Source organism: Hyla sarda, chromosome 8, assembly GCF_029499605.1.
Source record: "Hyla sarda isolate aHylSar1 chromosome 8, aHylSar1.hap1, whole genome shotgun sequence".
In the NCBI taxonomy this organism is placed as follows: Eukaryota; Metazoa; Chordata; class Amphibia; order Anura; family Hylidae; genus Hyla; species Hyla sarda.
This window is the reverse complement of record NC_079196.1, coordinates 43009362-43027931: the sequence shown is the minus strand read 5'-3', so window position 1 is coordinate 43027931 and position 18570 is coordinate 43009362. Positions and strand designations below refer to the sequence as shown.

The 18570-nt window shown below is 42.9% G+C and overlaps 1 protein-coding gene across 3 annotated transcripts in view; it reads left to right on the top strand.

Annotated features, from left to right (window-relative positions):
• Positions 1 to 18570, top strand: part of LOC130284711 (dipeptidyl peptidase 4-like) — a 121973-nt gene that overhangs the window by 17720 nt on the left and 85683 nt on the right. For all 3 annotated transcript variants that reach the window (XM_056535373.1, XM_056535374.1, XM_056535375.1), the window contains 2 exons: positions 2940 to 2977; positions 3745 to 3832. In XM_056535373.1, coding sequence (XP_056391348.1) covers positions 2940 to 2977; positions 3745 to 3832 — 126 coding nt within the window. The remainder of the gene's footprint in view (positions 1 to 2939; positions 2978 to 3744; positions 3833 to 18570) is intronic.

The following is an 18570-nucleotide window of genomic DNA, read 5'->3' as shown; positions in this document are numbered from 1 at the left end:
CATTATACTGTTACTAACCAAATCCTGTATACTAAAATCAATACTACCAATAATACCAGTATACAAGGAGGAGTATTGTCACTATGCATATTTCTGTGATGCTGTTACAGACCAAATCCTGTATACTGAGACCAATATTACCAGTTTACAAGAAGGAAATATTCCCCCCATACAGTGACCATTTAGTGGTAGGTATTATAGACCATATAAGTGATTGCATACAGTTACATCAGGTGATAGCTTTCCTTTTTCTTCTCCTTCCGGCCCAAACCGTCAGACAAAATTTTAGGCTCCGCACTTTTCCTGCACTTAAAATGCTCCATACAATGGTAATAGAGTGGCTGGATAAGTGGGTTGGGGAAGAGCAGGTAGGTCCATCCCCCACTCATTAGGTAGTTAGGTTCGCTCCAGAAAGTAGTCAGGTCCCTTCACATAGTTTCCCTCATAACACAGGTGCCCAGAATAGAGAGGTACAACCTGTAGGTAGGTCCCCGTGTAGATAGATGCCCCCTGTAGATAGTTACTCCCTGCATGCAGTAGAAGCCCCTATAAGTAGGGGATACTCCCTGTAGGTAGGTCCCCCTGTATATAGTTGCAGCCCCCCATATACAGTAGTAGCCCCTCTTTAGGTAGGTTATAGCAGCAGCCCACTTTAGGTGATAGTAGTGGCAGTCCCTTTTAGGTAGTAATAGAAGCAGCCCCCTTAGGTAGTAATAGCCAGCAGCTCCCCCTCCCCTTTAGGTAGTAATAGCCAGAAGCCTCCTTAGGTAGTAATAGCAATAGCCCCCTTAGCTAGTAATAGCCATCAGCCCCCTTAGGTAGTAATTGGTAGCCCCCATAGGTAGTAATCAGTAGAACCCTTAGGTAGGAATAAGTAGCCACCTTAGGTAACAATGAAAAAACAAAAAACATATTTACCTGTCTCCAGCGCGGTCCATGGCTTCTTCTCTTGTCTTCTTCTCTGGTCTATGCTCCAGCACATGCTGATAACGTCATTCATGTGCCGGAGTCATGTGCCACACTGCAGAGGACAGAAGCCCGGGCCTCTTGTCAGCGCCTGCATAATGTGGGCGGCCCACAAGCGTGATTGACAGGGAGAGGAGCCAATGGCTCTTCCCTCTGTCAATCAGGCGAGCCCGAGCACCGCGTTGAACTATAGGGGCGTCTCTAAGATGCGCTTATAGTTTAATGCATCCTGGACTGGCCCTGGAATCAGGAGACTGCTGTGTAAACAGCGGTCCCCTGCTTCTGTGCTGCGGCAGCTGCAGGGGGTACAGCTGCAGGGGGTGCAGCGGGGGGCCCGGGCCTACCGGGAGCCCAGGCCCCTTACTGGAGTACTGGCTGTACCCCCCTGACGGCAGCACTGGACATAACTCTGTGTGTGTGCCCATGTGAATACACCCTAAGACTAAATTCACATAGTGGACATTTTCCATAGACACGAATGGAGGGGGCATGGCATAATGTCACAAACACGGAAGCCTCAAGCTTCCATGTTCAGTACATTCACAGTGCTGGCCTGGAGATCGCAGGTAGTGTTGAGCGGCATAGGCCATATTCGAATTCGCGATATTTCGCGAATATATGGACGAATATTCGTCATATATTCGCTAAATTTGCATATTCGTAATATTCACGTTTTATTTTCGCATATGCGAAGATTTGAATATGCGAAAATTAGCATATATAAAATTAGCATAAGCAAAAATTTGCATATGCGAAAATTAGCATGCACACCAGTCTCACACAGTAGTATTAGAGGCTTCTTTACACCACACAAGCTGGAAGCAGAGAGGGATGATCACTGTGATGTGTACTGTGGAAAAAAATAAAAAATAAACGAATATTCGTAATTACGAATATATAGTGCTATATTCGCAAATATTCGCAAATTCGAGAATATGCGATATTCGTGAATAAAATTTGCATTGCGAATATTCGCAAGCAACACTAAGGGGGGGTCACAGCAGCTGGACGCCCCTGTGATCAGACATCTTATCTCCCATTCTTTGGATAGGGGATAAGATGTTTAGGGGCAGAGTTGTCACCTGTTCTTCTTAATCTTTCCATTCTGAGCATTTTCGTCTTATCTGAACCATTTGCCCAAAAGGAATATTTAACTATCAATATTTTTCCATCAAAAGGCAATAGCAGCCTTTCACCCATTGGCAGAACCCTTGTACAATGTGCACCAATCTGGCCTTGCATTTGATGGAAAACATTCTGGAATAGAAAATGTTTCACGCACTTCTTTTATGGAGTTGCATGTCTGCAAAAAAATTGGGAACCCCTCCCCAAAACTTTCGGCATAATAAGGACAGGTGATAGCCAGATGTTGCAGAAGGATGGTGCACACATGAGCCATGTTCCACTCCACATCTGCTCCACACTACTGCAGCAGTCTTTATGACTGTGCCCCTAATTCTTCGCAGCTCAGGTCCATCACAAAGATGATCACTGCTCCTATTTACTGTGTTAATCCATCTCTGCCCTTTATTCTCATGAATCAAGCACCCCATCTTCTGAGGGTCCCTTTTGTCGACTTTCCAGCAGTCTTATAGGGCTTGTACAGTATTTGCTCTCATCACTCGGTCTCATTCACCCCCCCCCCCCCCCCCCTTCACAGTCCGAAACAGCTGGCAGAAACTTTCTTCTATCTCTTCCCTCTTCTGTTTGAAGCTGATCCTATTACAGGCTGTACTTTTGCTCTTCACTATTATATAAGCTGCCTCTAGACCAGAGTCTGCACTACAAAGATCATGCAGTCGAAGTAGTAATAGTAATAGTTGACTGCAAACGCCAGGACTATGCCCAGCCTCACCTCTGGATTTACTCTACTAATGTTTAACCATCTGGACTGGAGCTGTTGAATGGTCACGGGATAAATAATATTTAAACTTTTTTTTTTGTCTTCACTGCCGTCCTTCACCCTGGATCAGGGGAATACATTCCTCAGAAGGAGCCAAAAAACATGAAGGTAAATCCATAAATTTTTTGATTATTGTGTGTAAACCCAATCTCCCTGAAGGATGACATGTAGTATAGACATTGGGGGGAAGGGAGCATTGGATTTAAACTGTTTTTTGGGGGTACATTTGTAGCACAGTTTGCCTTAGATGCTGTTTAGAGACTCTTTAATGCAACTTTTCATTTAGAAGACTTTTTTAAAAAGAACAACAAAAAGAACATCAACATTCCAGTAGACATGATGCAGGGGTCAGGGATTTATGATTTGCGACTTTTCTTTTTGTTGTTTCGTTTGGCACAACCGCGCTAACTGAGGTTCAAATCTAACCCAGTCCTCAGTTGGCTAATAAACTGACTGTGGACAGCATTATTAAAAAGTCGCACATTTGTCGTATGGGTTAAAAAAAAAGTCGCAGAGGAAGCATCATACAAAGTGGAGTACTAAAGTAAGAAATGTTATCAGTGCCATATTTATAACATGCCCTGCACCATGTATTAAATTTGGTGTACACCGTTTTCAACACATGAATTAATGGAGTAAAAAGACGTCCACCTACACCGCTTTTCACGAATACCCCCCATTGAGTAGGTGACAGATAGACGCAATTTATGAAATTTTGGTAAAAATTGGTCGATTATCAAAAAAACTCTAGGAATTTTATGAATGGAAAGAAATTTTTTCCTAAAAAGGTTCTTCCGTTTAAAAAGCCGTATGGGTAGGAAAATAACCAGTATGGGTATGATTTGGTGGTGATAACATCCACATGTGTTTTGCAGACATGGGTGAAGTGGTTGCTCGGACTTCTGGTTGGGGCAGTGGTTGTGGTTGCCATCGTTGTTCCTGTGGTCCTGCTGGCAAATAAAGGTAAGACTGATATATGTTTCCCGGGTTAAAGACCTGTAAAAACAGAAGCAGCTTTATGGTCGGAACTGGAAACCAACAATTTTTTAAATGTTTTTGGAAAAGTTTTAAAAATGTATACAGTATATTTGAGGCTATGGTTAGATATAGAGATTTTATATTCCTATCCATTCCTAATGATAAATCCTAAATTTGCAACATGGTTGGGGAGCAGAAAGAATAGCCGATTCCTTTTTTTTTATCTTGTCACTGCTCGGAACCCAATCGGAACCGGTAATGGGAAATTGAATGCTTTAATTTGGCTTTCCAGCCTCCAAAAAAATGACTTTTTATACATATCAGAAGCATGGACACAGTTAAAGTGGCTGCAAATGTGTCATATGTACCCAGCCCCTGGAGACTAAGGGGACCCCAAACCCTCTTTGGCACATAATTGGTATTATAAAGGGTTACTTGGTTGCGGGGGAACCTATTACAGATTATGTATTCAACCCCTAAGAGATTCAACATATGCCTGTGCTTAGAATAGTGATTCCAAACCAGTTTGCCTCCGGCTTGTTGCAAAGCTATGACTACCGGCATGCCCGGACAGCCAACGGCTGTCCGGGCATGCCGGGAGTCATAGTGTTGCAACAGCTGGAGGCACCCTGGTTGGGAAACACTGGCCTAAAAGATTAGTGTGATTTCAAGGTAGGGCATTAGAAAACAAACATACACAACACCTGGGACGTGCACAGGTTGACTAGAAAGGGGGCTTGAGCCCTGGCCCTTTAGATGCTACTCCTAAAAGTGCCCTGGGCAGTCTGGCATTATTATGTGGACATTTTTATAAATAATTATGGGGAGTGCCCCTTTTTTCCAGTGCAGCCCCTGCCCCCTAAAATGTCTGTGCACATCCCTGTACAACACAGACGTAAATATAACTTTAAATTTGATTCTACCACTGTTAATCATAAAGGATGGGGGGTATCCATATATGGATGAATTTGTCCTCAGGTTGTGTGTGGTATTAAAACTGGGCTTCATTCACATCAATGGAACGTGGCTGCAATACCATACAGGAACTGAAGGCAAGAGTGGCGCTGTTTCCAGGAAAACTATATTGAAGCACATTTAGTCCAAAAAAGCCCTTTATAACTGATTATGGCTAAATCAAATGTATCAACTATTAGTAAAGATTTTCTTTTTTTTATAATTCCTATTTTTTTTATTATCTATTATTTTTCATATTTAATTGTTGCTGTTTTTTTTTTTTTATTTACATAGCAGACACCATAAAATCTATCCGATATTAGGGTTTCCTTTTTATAATTCCTATTTTATATTTTAAATCTAAATGAGAATTTTTAGATATTATAATTATTTTTTAGTCTAATATTTTGTATATTTATCTTTTATGATTTACATAGCAGACAGCATAAAATTTATCAAATATTAGTAAAGAGTTTATTTAAAAAAAAATTCTAAAAGTTATATTATAATATATATTTGACATTTTTTAATTTAATATTTTTTATATTGCTTTTTTTGCTTATTTACTTACATAGCAGACATCATTAAATTCTTTCAGTTATTACAGTAACAAGACAATTACTTTTACGTTGCCCATTGTTTAGATAGTGCTGGCACAGCCCACAGATCATAGTCACAGTATATCACTCCCTGTTCTCACAGTAAAGTTTCTCTCTCAGGCATCAGAATGGAACATATATCAAGGCCAAAGTCACGCAGCGTTAATAACCTATTGTTGGCGGCCACACAGTGAATAGGTGATGAATATTTGTGGCCAGAATCCCCTATAAGTTGACGGATGTGTTTACTTTGTGACCACAAACTACTTTTAGATAGATAGATATAATAAAGAATTATTGCTAAGACAATAAATTTCACAAAATCATGTGTTCTCTAAAATGGTACAGGACTTGTTATTAGGAGAAACAACGTAGCTGCAGATATAGCCTTCCTGGAATTTCAGCTATATTAGCCTTAACTGTGCAATGCGTTTCGGGTGTTATTTTCCTTTATCGGGTAAAACTTTTAAAGAGGATTACACCCAGAAATGTGTCTGATAAGTCTGAAATTCTATAAAGACCTAAGTCTTGTCTATCTAAGGCTATGCTCAAGCGGCGGAATATGCCACAAACAATGCTAGGACTGCTCAGAAATGTGTTTTCTCCATAGACGGCAATGCATTTCCCAGTGGAGGCTGGAATTGGGATTTCAACAGCAGATGTTTTTGCCACAAAAATTATTTTGCGTGCAAGGTGCAGCAGAATCCCATTGAAAACAATGGGACTCTGCTAGAAAGGGAATTCTGAGTTTTATTGCTGGATTCCGCTCAGAACATGACCTAAGTCTATACAACTAAATTAATTTGTTGTTGGCTACTTTGTTTGTCATACTACTACACTCCAGAGGACCCAAAAAGCAAAAGCTGCAGCATCCTAAGTGGGTTTGATTTAATGTGGTCGTCATGTCCATCACACAACTTGTGTAGGTGAATGAGTTTCCATTGGTTTCCAGCCACCCCCAAAATTTTTCACATTGCCAAAACAAACTGTCCTAAGAGCGGCACTACCACTGTCTTTTTCTCTGGTTTTCCAGTTTCAATGCTGATATTTTCTAGCCTGTACCATCTAATAACCAGTGTTTAAGTGGTCAACACTGGTCAAAATGGGACAAATCTTGCTGTGTATGGCCACCTGTAGGCCAATTAACTAGATCACTCGGGAACATTACTTTGAAGATTGTTTGTTTGTTTTAATCTGTGTTTTTCAATTTACCAAAACTGTGACTGTAATGATTGAACCTGACCAGCCTGTGTATGCTGCTCTCTGGTCAGTGAGAAGTTACAGGCCTAGGCCAATCAGCAGCTAAGATGGAGTATTTGGTTTCTCCTCAGTCTTCTGGCTGTTCTCTTGTCCTGTTGGCAATGGTTTCATTTCTGATTTTCTGGCTTCCGTGTTCGCGGCCAACGGATGTGACGTCACGCCCGGCCCCCTCGCGATGTCACGCCCGCCCCCTCTACCAAAGTCAATGGGAAGGGGCATGACAGAGGTCGCGCCCCCTTCCCATAGACTTTCATTGAGGGGGCGGGCGTGACGTCACGAGGGGGCCGGGCGTAATGTCAAGTCCGGCGGCCGTGAACACGGAAGCCCGAAGGAGTAATGAACCTCCGGACGCTGCGTGCGGAGCTCCGAAAAGCAGGGCAGCGCACAACCCCTTTAATCCTGTCTAGTTTGTATCTGTTATCTGACTTTGTATCTTGACTTGTATTCAGACTTGTTTGTGTTTGTTCTGCTGTGCCACGGTATGGGTCCTGATCAACTGCTTCTCTTGTTTTGCCCCTTTGCCTGGTGTTTTATTGTCTTTAGTCCTATGTAATCCAGTTCTGTATCCTAATCTGTATAGAAGCTTGACTTATATTAAGACCTGTTGAGGTTTATGTTCCACTGTGGTATCGGTCCTGATCCATTGCTTGTCTTGCTTCACCCCTGTCTGGTGTGTTCCTGTGTTTAGTCTTGTATGATCCTGTACCAGTGTATCCTTATCTGTATAGTGTCTAGACTTCAGTTATGTGTCTACTTGTCCTCATTCCTGGTAAACCTGCTGCTATATCCTCTGGTAACCTATTTTGTCATTTCTCTCGTACCTGTTGTATATTGCTTTGGTCCTGAGGCTATATCTACATCAGCAGTGACAGACAGTGATACTGGATCAATTACATTGTCTTCAAACTAAACTCTGTGATAGAATGTAGACAACTTAATCAGAATATGCCTATGATTAAATGGATTTGGAGGAATAAGGATAATATATTTTAAGTTTCTTTCTTTGCCTATTAATGAAATAGGTCACCATTTTGGCCGCATGACTAGGACCTTCACACTTATACTGAACAGATCTTAGATCAATTTAGGGTGCTACATTCAATTCTGTAGAACTGTGTGGGGAGGTCTTTGTCTTTCACTCATAGATATTGAAGTTAAAGGGGTACTACCGTGCTGACAACTTATCCCCTATCTAAAGGATAGGGGATAAGTTGCCTGATCTCACACGCAGCACCCCGCTCTCATCAGTCCCCGGTGCGAACATCCGCTCCGGGTCTGATGACAGAGCCTGTGATTGTGATGGCTCAGCTCCGCCCCATGTGACGTCACGCTCCGCCCCTCGATGTAAGTCTATGGCAGGGGGTGAGACAGCTGTCTCGCCCCCTGCCATAGACTTACATTGAGGGGGCGGAGCCATGATGTCACAATACTCCGGCCCCGTGATCGGCAGTCATCAGACCCGGAGCGATGTTCGCTCCGGGGCCTGATGAGAGCAGGGTGCTGCGTGCAAGATCACGGGGGTCGCCAGTGGCGGGACCCCGCGCGATCAGGCAACTTATCCCCTATCCTTTAGATAGGGGATAAGTTGTCAGCACGGTAGTACCCCTTTAAGGGGTAATGTTTCTCTTTGAGGAGAGCATCAAAGTAATGTGGAGTCTTAAAGGCCAGAGGTCCCCAACCAAGTCCTCAAGGCCCTCGAAGGCTGGGTTAGTGACCACTGTGGTCTATGCAGTGCTCCACTGGAAAAAAACAAATATGTAAAGTTGGTGTGATAGTGAGTACTGTGGCACTCTAACACTGTACCACAATGCTGGTAGGTAGGAGCAGAGACACATCTATAAAAGACAGCGTTTGCATGGTGAAGCCAGTCAGAGGGGGTAAGCAGAAGATTGGCCTGAGGCCAGCAACGATAGAGCAAGCCAGTGGAAGAAGACAGAGGGCTTGTGAGTGTGACAGTGTGTGACAGACAGAATGTAGTGTTTTGGAGCCAAACCTTAGCTACTATGGGCCCAAAAACAAATTAGCCCATCGACTCAGAGGCCTAAAGAAAGACTTGTGGAAAAGGACTGTGTGTGTGTGAATTGTGATTAGAGATGCACAAGGAAGTGTCTGCAGAGTGGCTAAACCATGAGCCAAGTGTTTTCAGGGCACCCTTCTTTGGCAATCTGGAAGTGCAAGCGGTACCGAGTAGTTTTATAGGACTGACCCTGTATTGTTAAGAGAAATGAAAGGTCTGTGCCAGTTTCTAGTTAATCTGTTACTGTACTATTGCTGTTCCAGATTGTATTTGAGAACTAGTGTCCCTTCAGTATATAAAAGACTTGGACTCAAACTGTGAGGACCCCCTGGTTGTCAGGGACTGCACTCTTCTAGCTAGGCTGTTTGTCCCAATCAGCAGTCAGAAGGTAATTCCAGGACACCTAGTGGCATAGCACTGACAAGAACCCATGGGGGCCTGGGGCAATCAGAAAAAAAGTGGCTGGTGTAATTCTGTGAGAAAGATGGGTGGGGCAAGCTGTGACGCAAAGTACCATACCAAGACCCCACAAAGGCACAGAAGGCTGCATTTCTCCAAGAGAAGATTCCAGTGGGACCACGTGCAGTCCCACAAATTACATCTGGTAATTGATCGGGCATGTTGCCTGATTTCCAGGCATTTGATTCTAATCTTATTCCAATAATTGCAGCTTTGTCAGCAAATATGTTCTGTCGCCAATAAAGTTATAAAGTTTATGACTAATTGGTATTTTACAGACAATCCGCGCAGGCATTTATTACACGTGCAAAAGGCACAGCAGATTGACCTACATCTTGATTTTATTCCACAGAAATGATGGTGTTTGGCCAAAGTTCATAAATACTTTGCCATCCTTCCTTTTTTTGTTTGTAATCAGAAGTGTTCTATCTTTTTACATTAGTTTTTTTTTTTAGTGCCTCTTTCACATGCAAAAACTTTCGACATGTCACATTAAAATGTTGTTTGAAATCTCAGTGCTGAGACAACCACCAACACAGAATGGGGAGCTGGGAGAAGAACATGGCTGTGCACTCACTGGGATCCAATTGCATTAGACTGCCTCTGTAATAATTCTGTGGAGCCCCTTAAAGGGGTACTCTGGCCCTAAGACATGTTATCCCCTATCCAAAGGATAGGGGATTAGATGCCTGATTACTGGGGTCCCACCGCTGGGGACCCCCCGTAATCTTTCATGCGGCACCCCGCTATCATCAGCCTCCCGAGTGAACATCAATCCGGGTCTGATGAATCACGATCACGGGGCCGGAGTATCGTGATGTCACGGCTCCGCCCGCTTGTGATGTCATGCTCTGCCCCTTAATGCAAGCCTATGGGAGGGGGCATGACAGCCAACACACCCCCTCCCATAGGCTTGCATTGAGGGGGCAGAGCATGACATCACGATACTCTAGCCCTATGATCGTGATTCATCAGAACTGGAGCGATATCTGCTCCGGAGGATGATGATAGTGGGGTGCTTCATGAAAGATTGTGGGGGTCCCAAGCGGTGGGACCCCCGCGATCAGGCATCTTATCCCCTATCCTTTGGATAGGGGATAAGATGTCTTAGGGCTGGAGTACCCCTTTAATGCAACTGGACTAAGATCGCAGTGATCCAGAATAACTGCATGCTTCTCCCTGCTCATTCTAATCATCACCAGGGTCTCAGCACTGACACCCTGACCGATCAAGACATTTGACATGTTTCTGATGATGTTTTCTCCTCACCAGTGGTTAATATATTTGGTTTGGCTGTTAGTTCCTGTTCTGTTTCAATGAAGTAACTGAAAAAACCTAGAATGTTAATGGGCCTTAAACTGGGTTGGGGACCATTCAGACCTAATGCCAATGCCCAGCTACAAATGAATTTGTAAGGTTGAGTAGAGGACAACCCTATTTGTAGACTATTTCCTTTTGAGATTGATTGTATGGTGTGTGTTAGAGTGCAAAGAGAAATGTACAATTTATTGTTAATTTGTTTGCTCTGTAGAGACTGCATGTGGTCTTTTTAGGTTTCTTCTACTGGTACGTTATATGTGACCCAGCTTACTTTTGTTAGTAGATAATGTTTTGAACCAAAACCAGAAGTGGATTCAAAAATAATCCATATATATAAAACTCAATGTGTGTGTGTATGTATGTATGTATATATGTGTGTATGTATGTGTGTATGTATGTGTGTATGTATGTACATGTGTATGTTCCAGCATCATGTCCAAACGGCTAAAGATATTAACATGAAACTTGGTCCACATGTTACTTATATGTCAACAACAAAGTCCCATACAAGTCAATGGGAAATATATGTTACTGCATAACTTCCAAACGGCTTGAGATATTTCGATAATACTTGGTCACATGTTAGTTATATGTCCACTTAAAATATAGGATAGTTAATTTAACCCTTAACTACCCCCCATTTGTGAGGGTCAGGGTTTTTGTTTAAAGTCCCATGCAAATCAATGGGAAATGTTTGTTCCCACATAACTTCCGTACGGCTGGAGATATTTCAATAATACCTGGTACACATATTATGGGTCAGGATAGGAGGTTTGGATAGGAGGATGGGATTGGAGGACGAGATAGGAGGTTGGGATAGGAGTACAGGATAGGAGTACAGGATGCGAGGTCGGGATAGGAGGTCGAGATAGGAGGTCGGGATAGGAGGTTGAGATAGGAGGTCAAGATAGGAGGTCAAGATAGGAGGTCGGGATAGGAGGTCGGGATTGGAGGTCAAGATAGGAGGACGGGATAGGAGGACGGGATAGGAGGACGGGATAGGAGGTCGGGATAGGAGGTCGGGATAGGAGGTCGGGAAAGGAGGACGGGATAGGAGGTCGAGATATGAGGACGGGATAGGAGGTCGTGATAGGAGGACGGGATAGGAGGTCGAGATAGGAGGACGGGATAGGAGGTCATGATAGGAGGACGGGATAGGAGGACAGGATAGGAGGACAGGATAGATGGACTAGATAGGACGACGGAAAAGGAGGACGGGAAAGGAGGTCGAGATATGAGGACGGGAGAGGAGGACGGGAGAGGAGGACGGGAAAGGAGGACGGGAAAGGAGGACGGGATATGATGACGGCATAGGAGGTCGGGATATGACAACAATATATGAGGACAGGATATGAAGTCAAACGCTTCCTCCTTTGTTTATTTTCCTCCCCAACAAGGATTACCGGGCAACGCCGGGTACTCAGCTAGCGGTTAATATAAAGGGAGGAATCATACTGCCCCCTTCCTACTAGATCCTCTTCAGGCGCTGGCTCAAAAACTGCTGTGGCAGTTTCTCGAGCACTTCATTTGGGGACACAGGACCATGGGTATATGCTGCTTGCTGCCAGGAGGCTGACACTAGGCAAAAAAAAAAAAAAAAGTCGTCTGCTCCCGGCAGGACATACCCGCCTCCTGACTCTGAGCAACTCAGTTTTTAGCTTAGTGTCAGTTCTTCAGACCTGGTCTTATTTCTTTAGTTTTTTTTTCCTAGTTTCAGTTTCTTGTTAGATTTTCTTTCCCTTTTTTGTTTTCTCTAGCATGGGGCGACAGGAGCATGGTGCTGCCTGATCCCCCACCTGCGAGCTAGGGGCATGCTGCATTGTTAAATGGGCCGTTAACCCCTCCTTGCCTTCAGCCAGCGTCTGATGGTGTACCCTGGGTCTGGGTCCCCCCCTTTCGCCCCTGTTTGCCAGCTGGGTCTGGCTTAAAGGAAAACTGTCAGCTTCACTGGGGGGGGGGGGGGGGGTAGGTATGGGGTGACACCATTTTCTATCGCACCGGGTGACACCAACCCTAGCAACGCCACTGATGTTCAGTGATCAGGTATAATCCATCATCAATAACTGAGCTGGTATAAGGGTTCATGCTGTTTCTGGTAACTGGTACTGTAGTATAGGACAGGAGAATTATAGTGCACAGGAGTATTATGTCATAGAAAACCAAATGCTGCCCTAGAAAAGCTGAAGAGGTTTGGATGCATAATTTCTTGCGATTGTTTTGTAATAGCACATTATTATGTCTCAGGTGCATTATCTTGCACTTATCCACATTAAATGTCAGTGTCCAGAGTTCTGACAATTCTTCCATTTGGCGTATCCCTCAAGGAACATCAACCCTGTTACAAATATTTGTGTCATCAGCAAAAAGACCAATACCGAACAATCGAGACCTTCTGCAATATCACTTATAAAGATAATGAATAAAATTGTTCCCAGTACAGATCCCTGAGGTCCCCACTGGTAACAAGAACTTGCTCTGAATATTCTCCATTGACTACAACCCTCTGTTGTCTGTCACTCAGCCACTACCTAATCCACTTAACAATATGGGGTCCAACTCAATGACTGCAGTTTATTGATAAGTCTTCTACGTGGGACAGTGTCCAAAGCCTTACTAAAATCTAGATAAGCGATTGTCAGGGAAATCCTGTAATGAAAGATATGGAAACTGAAGGAAAAAAAACCTTAGGATCCTGCGCTGCAGACTCTTGAGGATGGAAGAAGCAAAGTCAGCTTGTCATGAAAAATACAGGACTACGTGTTTCGGGAGGAGCCCTCCCTTCCTCAGATCCTCAGGAAGGGAAGGCTCCTCCCGAAACACGTAATCCTGTATTTTTTTTATTGATTAATATGTGGCCTTGCCGAGGACTACTTTCATGACAAGCTGACTTTGCTTCTTCCATCTTAAAGAGTCTGCAGCGCCAGATCCTAAGGGTCTTTTTTTCTTCAGTTTCGGTCCTTTTCTTCTTATTTCAACAGATTCTGTCATGAAAGATAAAGTGTTTAATAATGACTTTAAAGGGGTATTTCCCTCTGGGACATTTACAGCATTCTCTCAGGATATATGTGGTTTATAGTCTACAGATGGTATTTCAGCTCTAGCTCAGGTATTTTAAAAGCAACCAAAAACAGTTTTGTCAATGAGGACTATATCTGTAGACCTTGAACCACATATATCCGGAGGATATGCCATGAATGTCCAGATGGAAACACCCCTTCAAAGTCATTATTGAGCACTCTCCATCTTCCATGACAGGATTTCCCTGACAATTGGTTATTAGGTCTTAGTAACCACAGTGGTGATAATCTCCGTATTTAAGAGACTTGATGTATCTACAGGGATATTCAGGGATATTCCAGCTGGCGTACTTATAATCTACATCCGTACCTACTGATAATGAGATGGGATGACTTTTAGTTTTGGCTGACTTGGGTATGTTCTAATTTATCATTTGTTTACCTTAAGACAGTACAAGGGGAGGTAGGTTACTTTGGAAAGAATCCAAGTACAGACACCACCAGCTGTTCTATAACACATCTTACACAGAAGAACATTTCTGAATGTGATGTTTACAAAGTTGGGACGGAGTCTGGAGATCTAATGATATTGTAGAAGTTTGTGTTCTGCTTTTAAAATTGTTGAAATACATTGGATATTTTAAAAGATTTATGGATAAAATAAAAGTTTGAACAGTTGACCAGAGATAACAACCTCAGTATGGAAACCAATACAGTAGAGAAAAAACCCTGTCTTACTCACTAACCTAATAAGAATTGTTTCATTCCTATAGCGCCAACATATTTCTCATCCTTTGACAAAGTTGTTGTCACCATCACATGCTGTCCTCAACGGGTCCCACAATTTGAATTTCAAATTAAAGGGGTATTCCGGCTTTATACATCTTATCCCCTATCCAAAGGACAGGGGATAGGATGTATGATCGCAGGGGTCCCGCCATTGGGACCCCCACAATCTCAGTTCAGCCCCCCAGCATTCTGTGCCCGGCGCTGCCTCCGAGTCTGAGACGTGATGTCACCGCCACACCCCTCCATTCATGTCTATGGGAGGGAGCGTGACGACTGTCATGCCCCCTCACATAAACATGACATGAATGGAGGGGGCATGGCATGACATCATGAGGGGGCATGGCTGTGACATCACATCTCAGACTTGGAGGCAGCAACCAGCACAGAATGCCGGGAGCTGCACCGAGATCATGGGGGTCCCAGCAGTGGGAACCCTGCGATCAAACATCTTATCCTCTGTTCTTTGGATAGGAGATAAGATGTATAAAGCCAGAATACCCCTTCAATTTGAAATTCAAATTGTGGGACCCATTGAGGACAGCATGTGATGGTGACAACAGCTTTGTCAAAGGATGAGGAATTTTTTTAGGATGTGGGAAACCCACCCAAACACAGAGAGAACCTACAAACTCAATGCAGATGTTGTCCTTGATTAGATTTGAACCCTGACAGTTTTGCCACAGTTTTGCCACGTCCGTGGCTTTATCAAGAGGTCTAGGGGGACCTGAGCAGAAAGCTTTTAAATAACAGGATAGCCCTTATACACATATCCTGGCGATCTGCAGATGCCAGTGAATGTGTACACAGATATACCACAATGAGCGGAGGTCCGTCTAGAATCATATAATGACCTAGAAACCTCAGGCTATACCTGCTTTTTTAATCACTTGGTTTGTGAGTTAAAATTGAAAATAAAGTACAACAATTTTAAGTGGTGTGGGAAATTAGGGATTTGTTGGACCACCTTTCAGTTGGTCTATGAGTAAATTAAAGTAAAAATTACCCTCCACACACTGGTCTCAGTAGTGTGTAGTCCCAGAGGTTGGACCCCTTGCAAATTAACAATTTTGTTCTATCCTTTGGATAAGGGATACGTTTTTAAATGCTTGAGTACCCTTTAAGGGGATCTTACAAATGGCGCCATTTTGGCAAACAGTTCCATCACATTCTTTGATTGCATACAACATAATCAAGTTCATTTTGAATTTTACTTGGAGGAAAAGAGAGTTTTTCCATAATTAAAAAATCATGGCTGCTAAACAGCACCACACCTGTCTGTAGGTGAAATGTAGTACTGTAGCTTAGCACAATTTTAATGTAACAAACAATGTTGCAATACTAGATGTAACCCCTGGACACGCATCAGCACTGCTTCAGGATGCAGATCACCTCTTTTTTGTAGCAGATGTTAGCGCTGGAGGTCTATTAATTGTCTATTTTTTTTAATTTTGTTTGTTGTGGCTGTAGTAATATTAAATGAAACCACAAATGTTTAAAAAAAAAATGTAATTTCATATTGCTAGCAGGAGTCAATTCAGGGATGTTTTTCTATTACTTTTTAATCGTTGTTTCCCCTGGGCTGTATGAAAAGCAGATGCTGTGGGGTTTGTAACCCAAACATTACCATAATAACATTACAATTGCACACTTAAAAGTTCTTAGAGATGTTTCTCCATTGCCAGGGGAACGGAAATCAGAATCCAAAAAGAGTCCAAAAAACATATTTAATAAAGAATCACTTCCGTTCTCAGGGATTTTTAAACTCTCAAAACTCTAAGGAGACTTTCTTTGCATAAGGAGAAACGCAAGTTCAGAGCTGACTGTAGTAACGTTTTGCGTATTGTTAAGATATTGATTTTATGTTGACATAAATTTGACATAAATACTACAGTAAACTATTACTTGGTCCTTATTAAGCTATTACTAGATCTTTATTAAGCTATTACTAGATCTTTTACAGCCAAACACCTGTTGATGAAATTTTTTCTAGGTCAAAAATTTTACCTAAAGCACATCAGCCAGATGGCAATAAACTTTTATCTGACTATCACAAGACAGTCTAGGTTTACAGTGTATTTTAGCCTTTAGTCAGAGGTAATCTAACTCCCAACATATACCATCAACAGGAGGCTATATCACATCCCATTGTATAGGCATAAAGTAAGCCCTTGTAAAGTCAGAAGATCTAACTGTCTATCATCAGAATTACATTACTGGACCTTCCTACAAGTAGCTGGGTAGTTCGACTCTGTAGCGAGTAGAGATCAACCAACTGAACCCGTAGACCTTGAATTCGGTCAGGACTTTGCTAAAAGTTCTATTCAGCTAGAACTCGAACTTTGGCGGTTTGGTTTGGCAAATGACCTTATGGAATCCCATAATGCCTTTCAAACAGACCTCACATACAATCAAGAGGCAGTATAGAGGTAATCTACTATAAAAGCCTATGAACATAGCTACAGCAGCCATTTTAGAGATAGCAGATGTTAGGTGAAGATCTCTGTGAGGGACACTAAGCAGTGAACAACACAGATAGGAGTAGGAAAGCAGCAGAGAGCGTTCTGCATCTGTTCTGTCAGTGCATAATCTGTTTTCAGTTTAGTGTGGCAATTTTTGTTTTGTTTTACACTCATTGTAAAAAAGCTGTGTTTTGTGTTACTGTTGTGCATGTTCTAGGCCACCAATTCTGTTGCTATGCCCCAAAATGAGAATCATTTTTCACAGCTTGTAAAAAGTCATTGCTTCTTCACTTTTCAGGAACAAAACCTGTTGCTACTTCCAAAAAGGTATAACTTTTGGAATACTTGATAAAAAAAAAAAAAAAACACTGCTTCTTCTGATACCTCTGTGTACATACAAACACGGACAGGTATCTTCCTCCAAAATGGAATTGTTTTTGGATTTTTTTTTTTAAAGCATAAAAAATTCCACTAGTGCAGTGTGTTTTCATTTAACCTGTACGGTTTCACTATTTGTACCATCTGTATACCCATATAAAGCAATACATGTTGCCATGAATTTTGCCTTAAAACAGCTCAGAAGATCTGACAGTGTTATACATGGCTTTTAGACAGTGTTATGCATTTGGTCTACTGGTGAAGTACAGGCTTGGAAAGAACTAGGTCAGTCAGAGAAGGAGCCTTGTGCCAGAGTTCAGCAAATCGGCAAAACAACATTTTTGGAAGGTTGGTTCGCGGTGAACTTTTCGTAGTGAATTGGCAATTAAATGGTTAAGCTGTGCTGCTATGCAGCACAACTTAAGCCATATTACCTGGATCGCACCGAGTCTCAGTCATGAGACCCACTGCAATCCTTAAATACAGGCCGGGGAAGCGGAGTGCATTGTGCTGAGCTCCCCAGCTAGCATATCTCTCTGCTGGCCAGGGAGCTTAGCAATGCCACCCGCTTTCCTGGCCTGTAATTAAAGATTTGCTGCTGTGGTGAGGGTGGGATGAGGGCAGATGGCATTAACCCCTTGTGTTCGTGACGCCTGGGCATGGTTTAACCTCTTCACCACTCGAAGGTATACTGCTGGATCCTGGGCTAGGCACAGGGGAAAATAATGACTCCGACTCCAAGTTACGGAACAACGGCAGCTTTACTGAGGTAGACAGGTGTAACAGTCTTAACAGTTTAGCTAGCGCATGGAGGTGACCAGTGACTTCACCTTTAGGGCTCTCTGGTACTTGTAGTGGACATTGCAGGACCATGCTGACTTGACACAGATTATTCTTGACTGACTTGACTTGGACTGACTAAACAGGCTTCACCCCGTTTGTAGCTTACCAGGTTTTGATGTTCACCTGTTTGTATAGGGGAGACTCTGGAAGGGTCCCATAGGTCACCCTTTAGGTCACATGGTCACTGGTACCTATCTCGGTTACAACACTTAGCAACATTACTTAAAGGTATATGACAAGTTATATACATTACAATAGATAACACAGGTGGTAGTTAACTACTTAGGGAGCACAGACTAAAAGGGTGGCCCAGGAGTCATTGAATAGATTTTGCCTGACATGGCAGCAATAGTGCAACTCCTACTGGGCCACCACACTGCGATCAAAACAACTTTTGACATGTGCTATGCACCAGTCCAGCAATAAAAGCGCTAATTAACCTTTTGGGGTTTGTATACAGTACACAACCTTTGCCTCAATCCTGAGACCCACTGCGATCGCTAATTACTGGCTGGGAAAGCGGGCAGCATTGATGAGCTCCCTGGCGTCTGAAAAGCTGAGAGCAATGCTATCCACTTCCCCGGTCTGTATTTAAGGATTGCAGCGGGTCTCAGGAGTGAGATCCGCT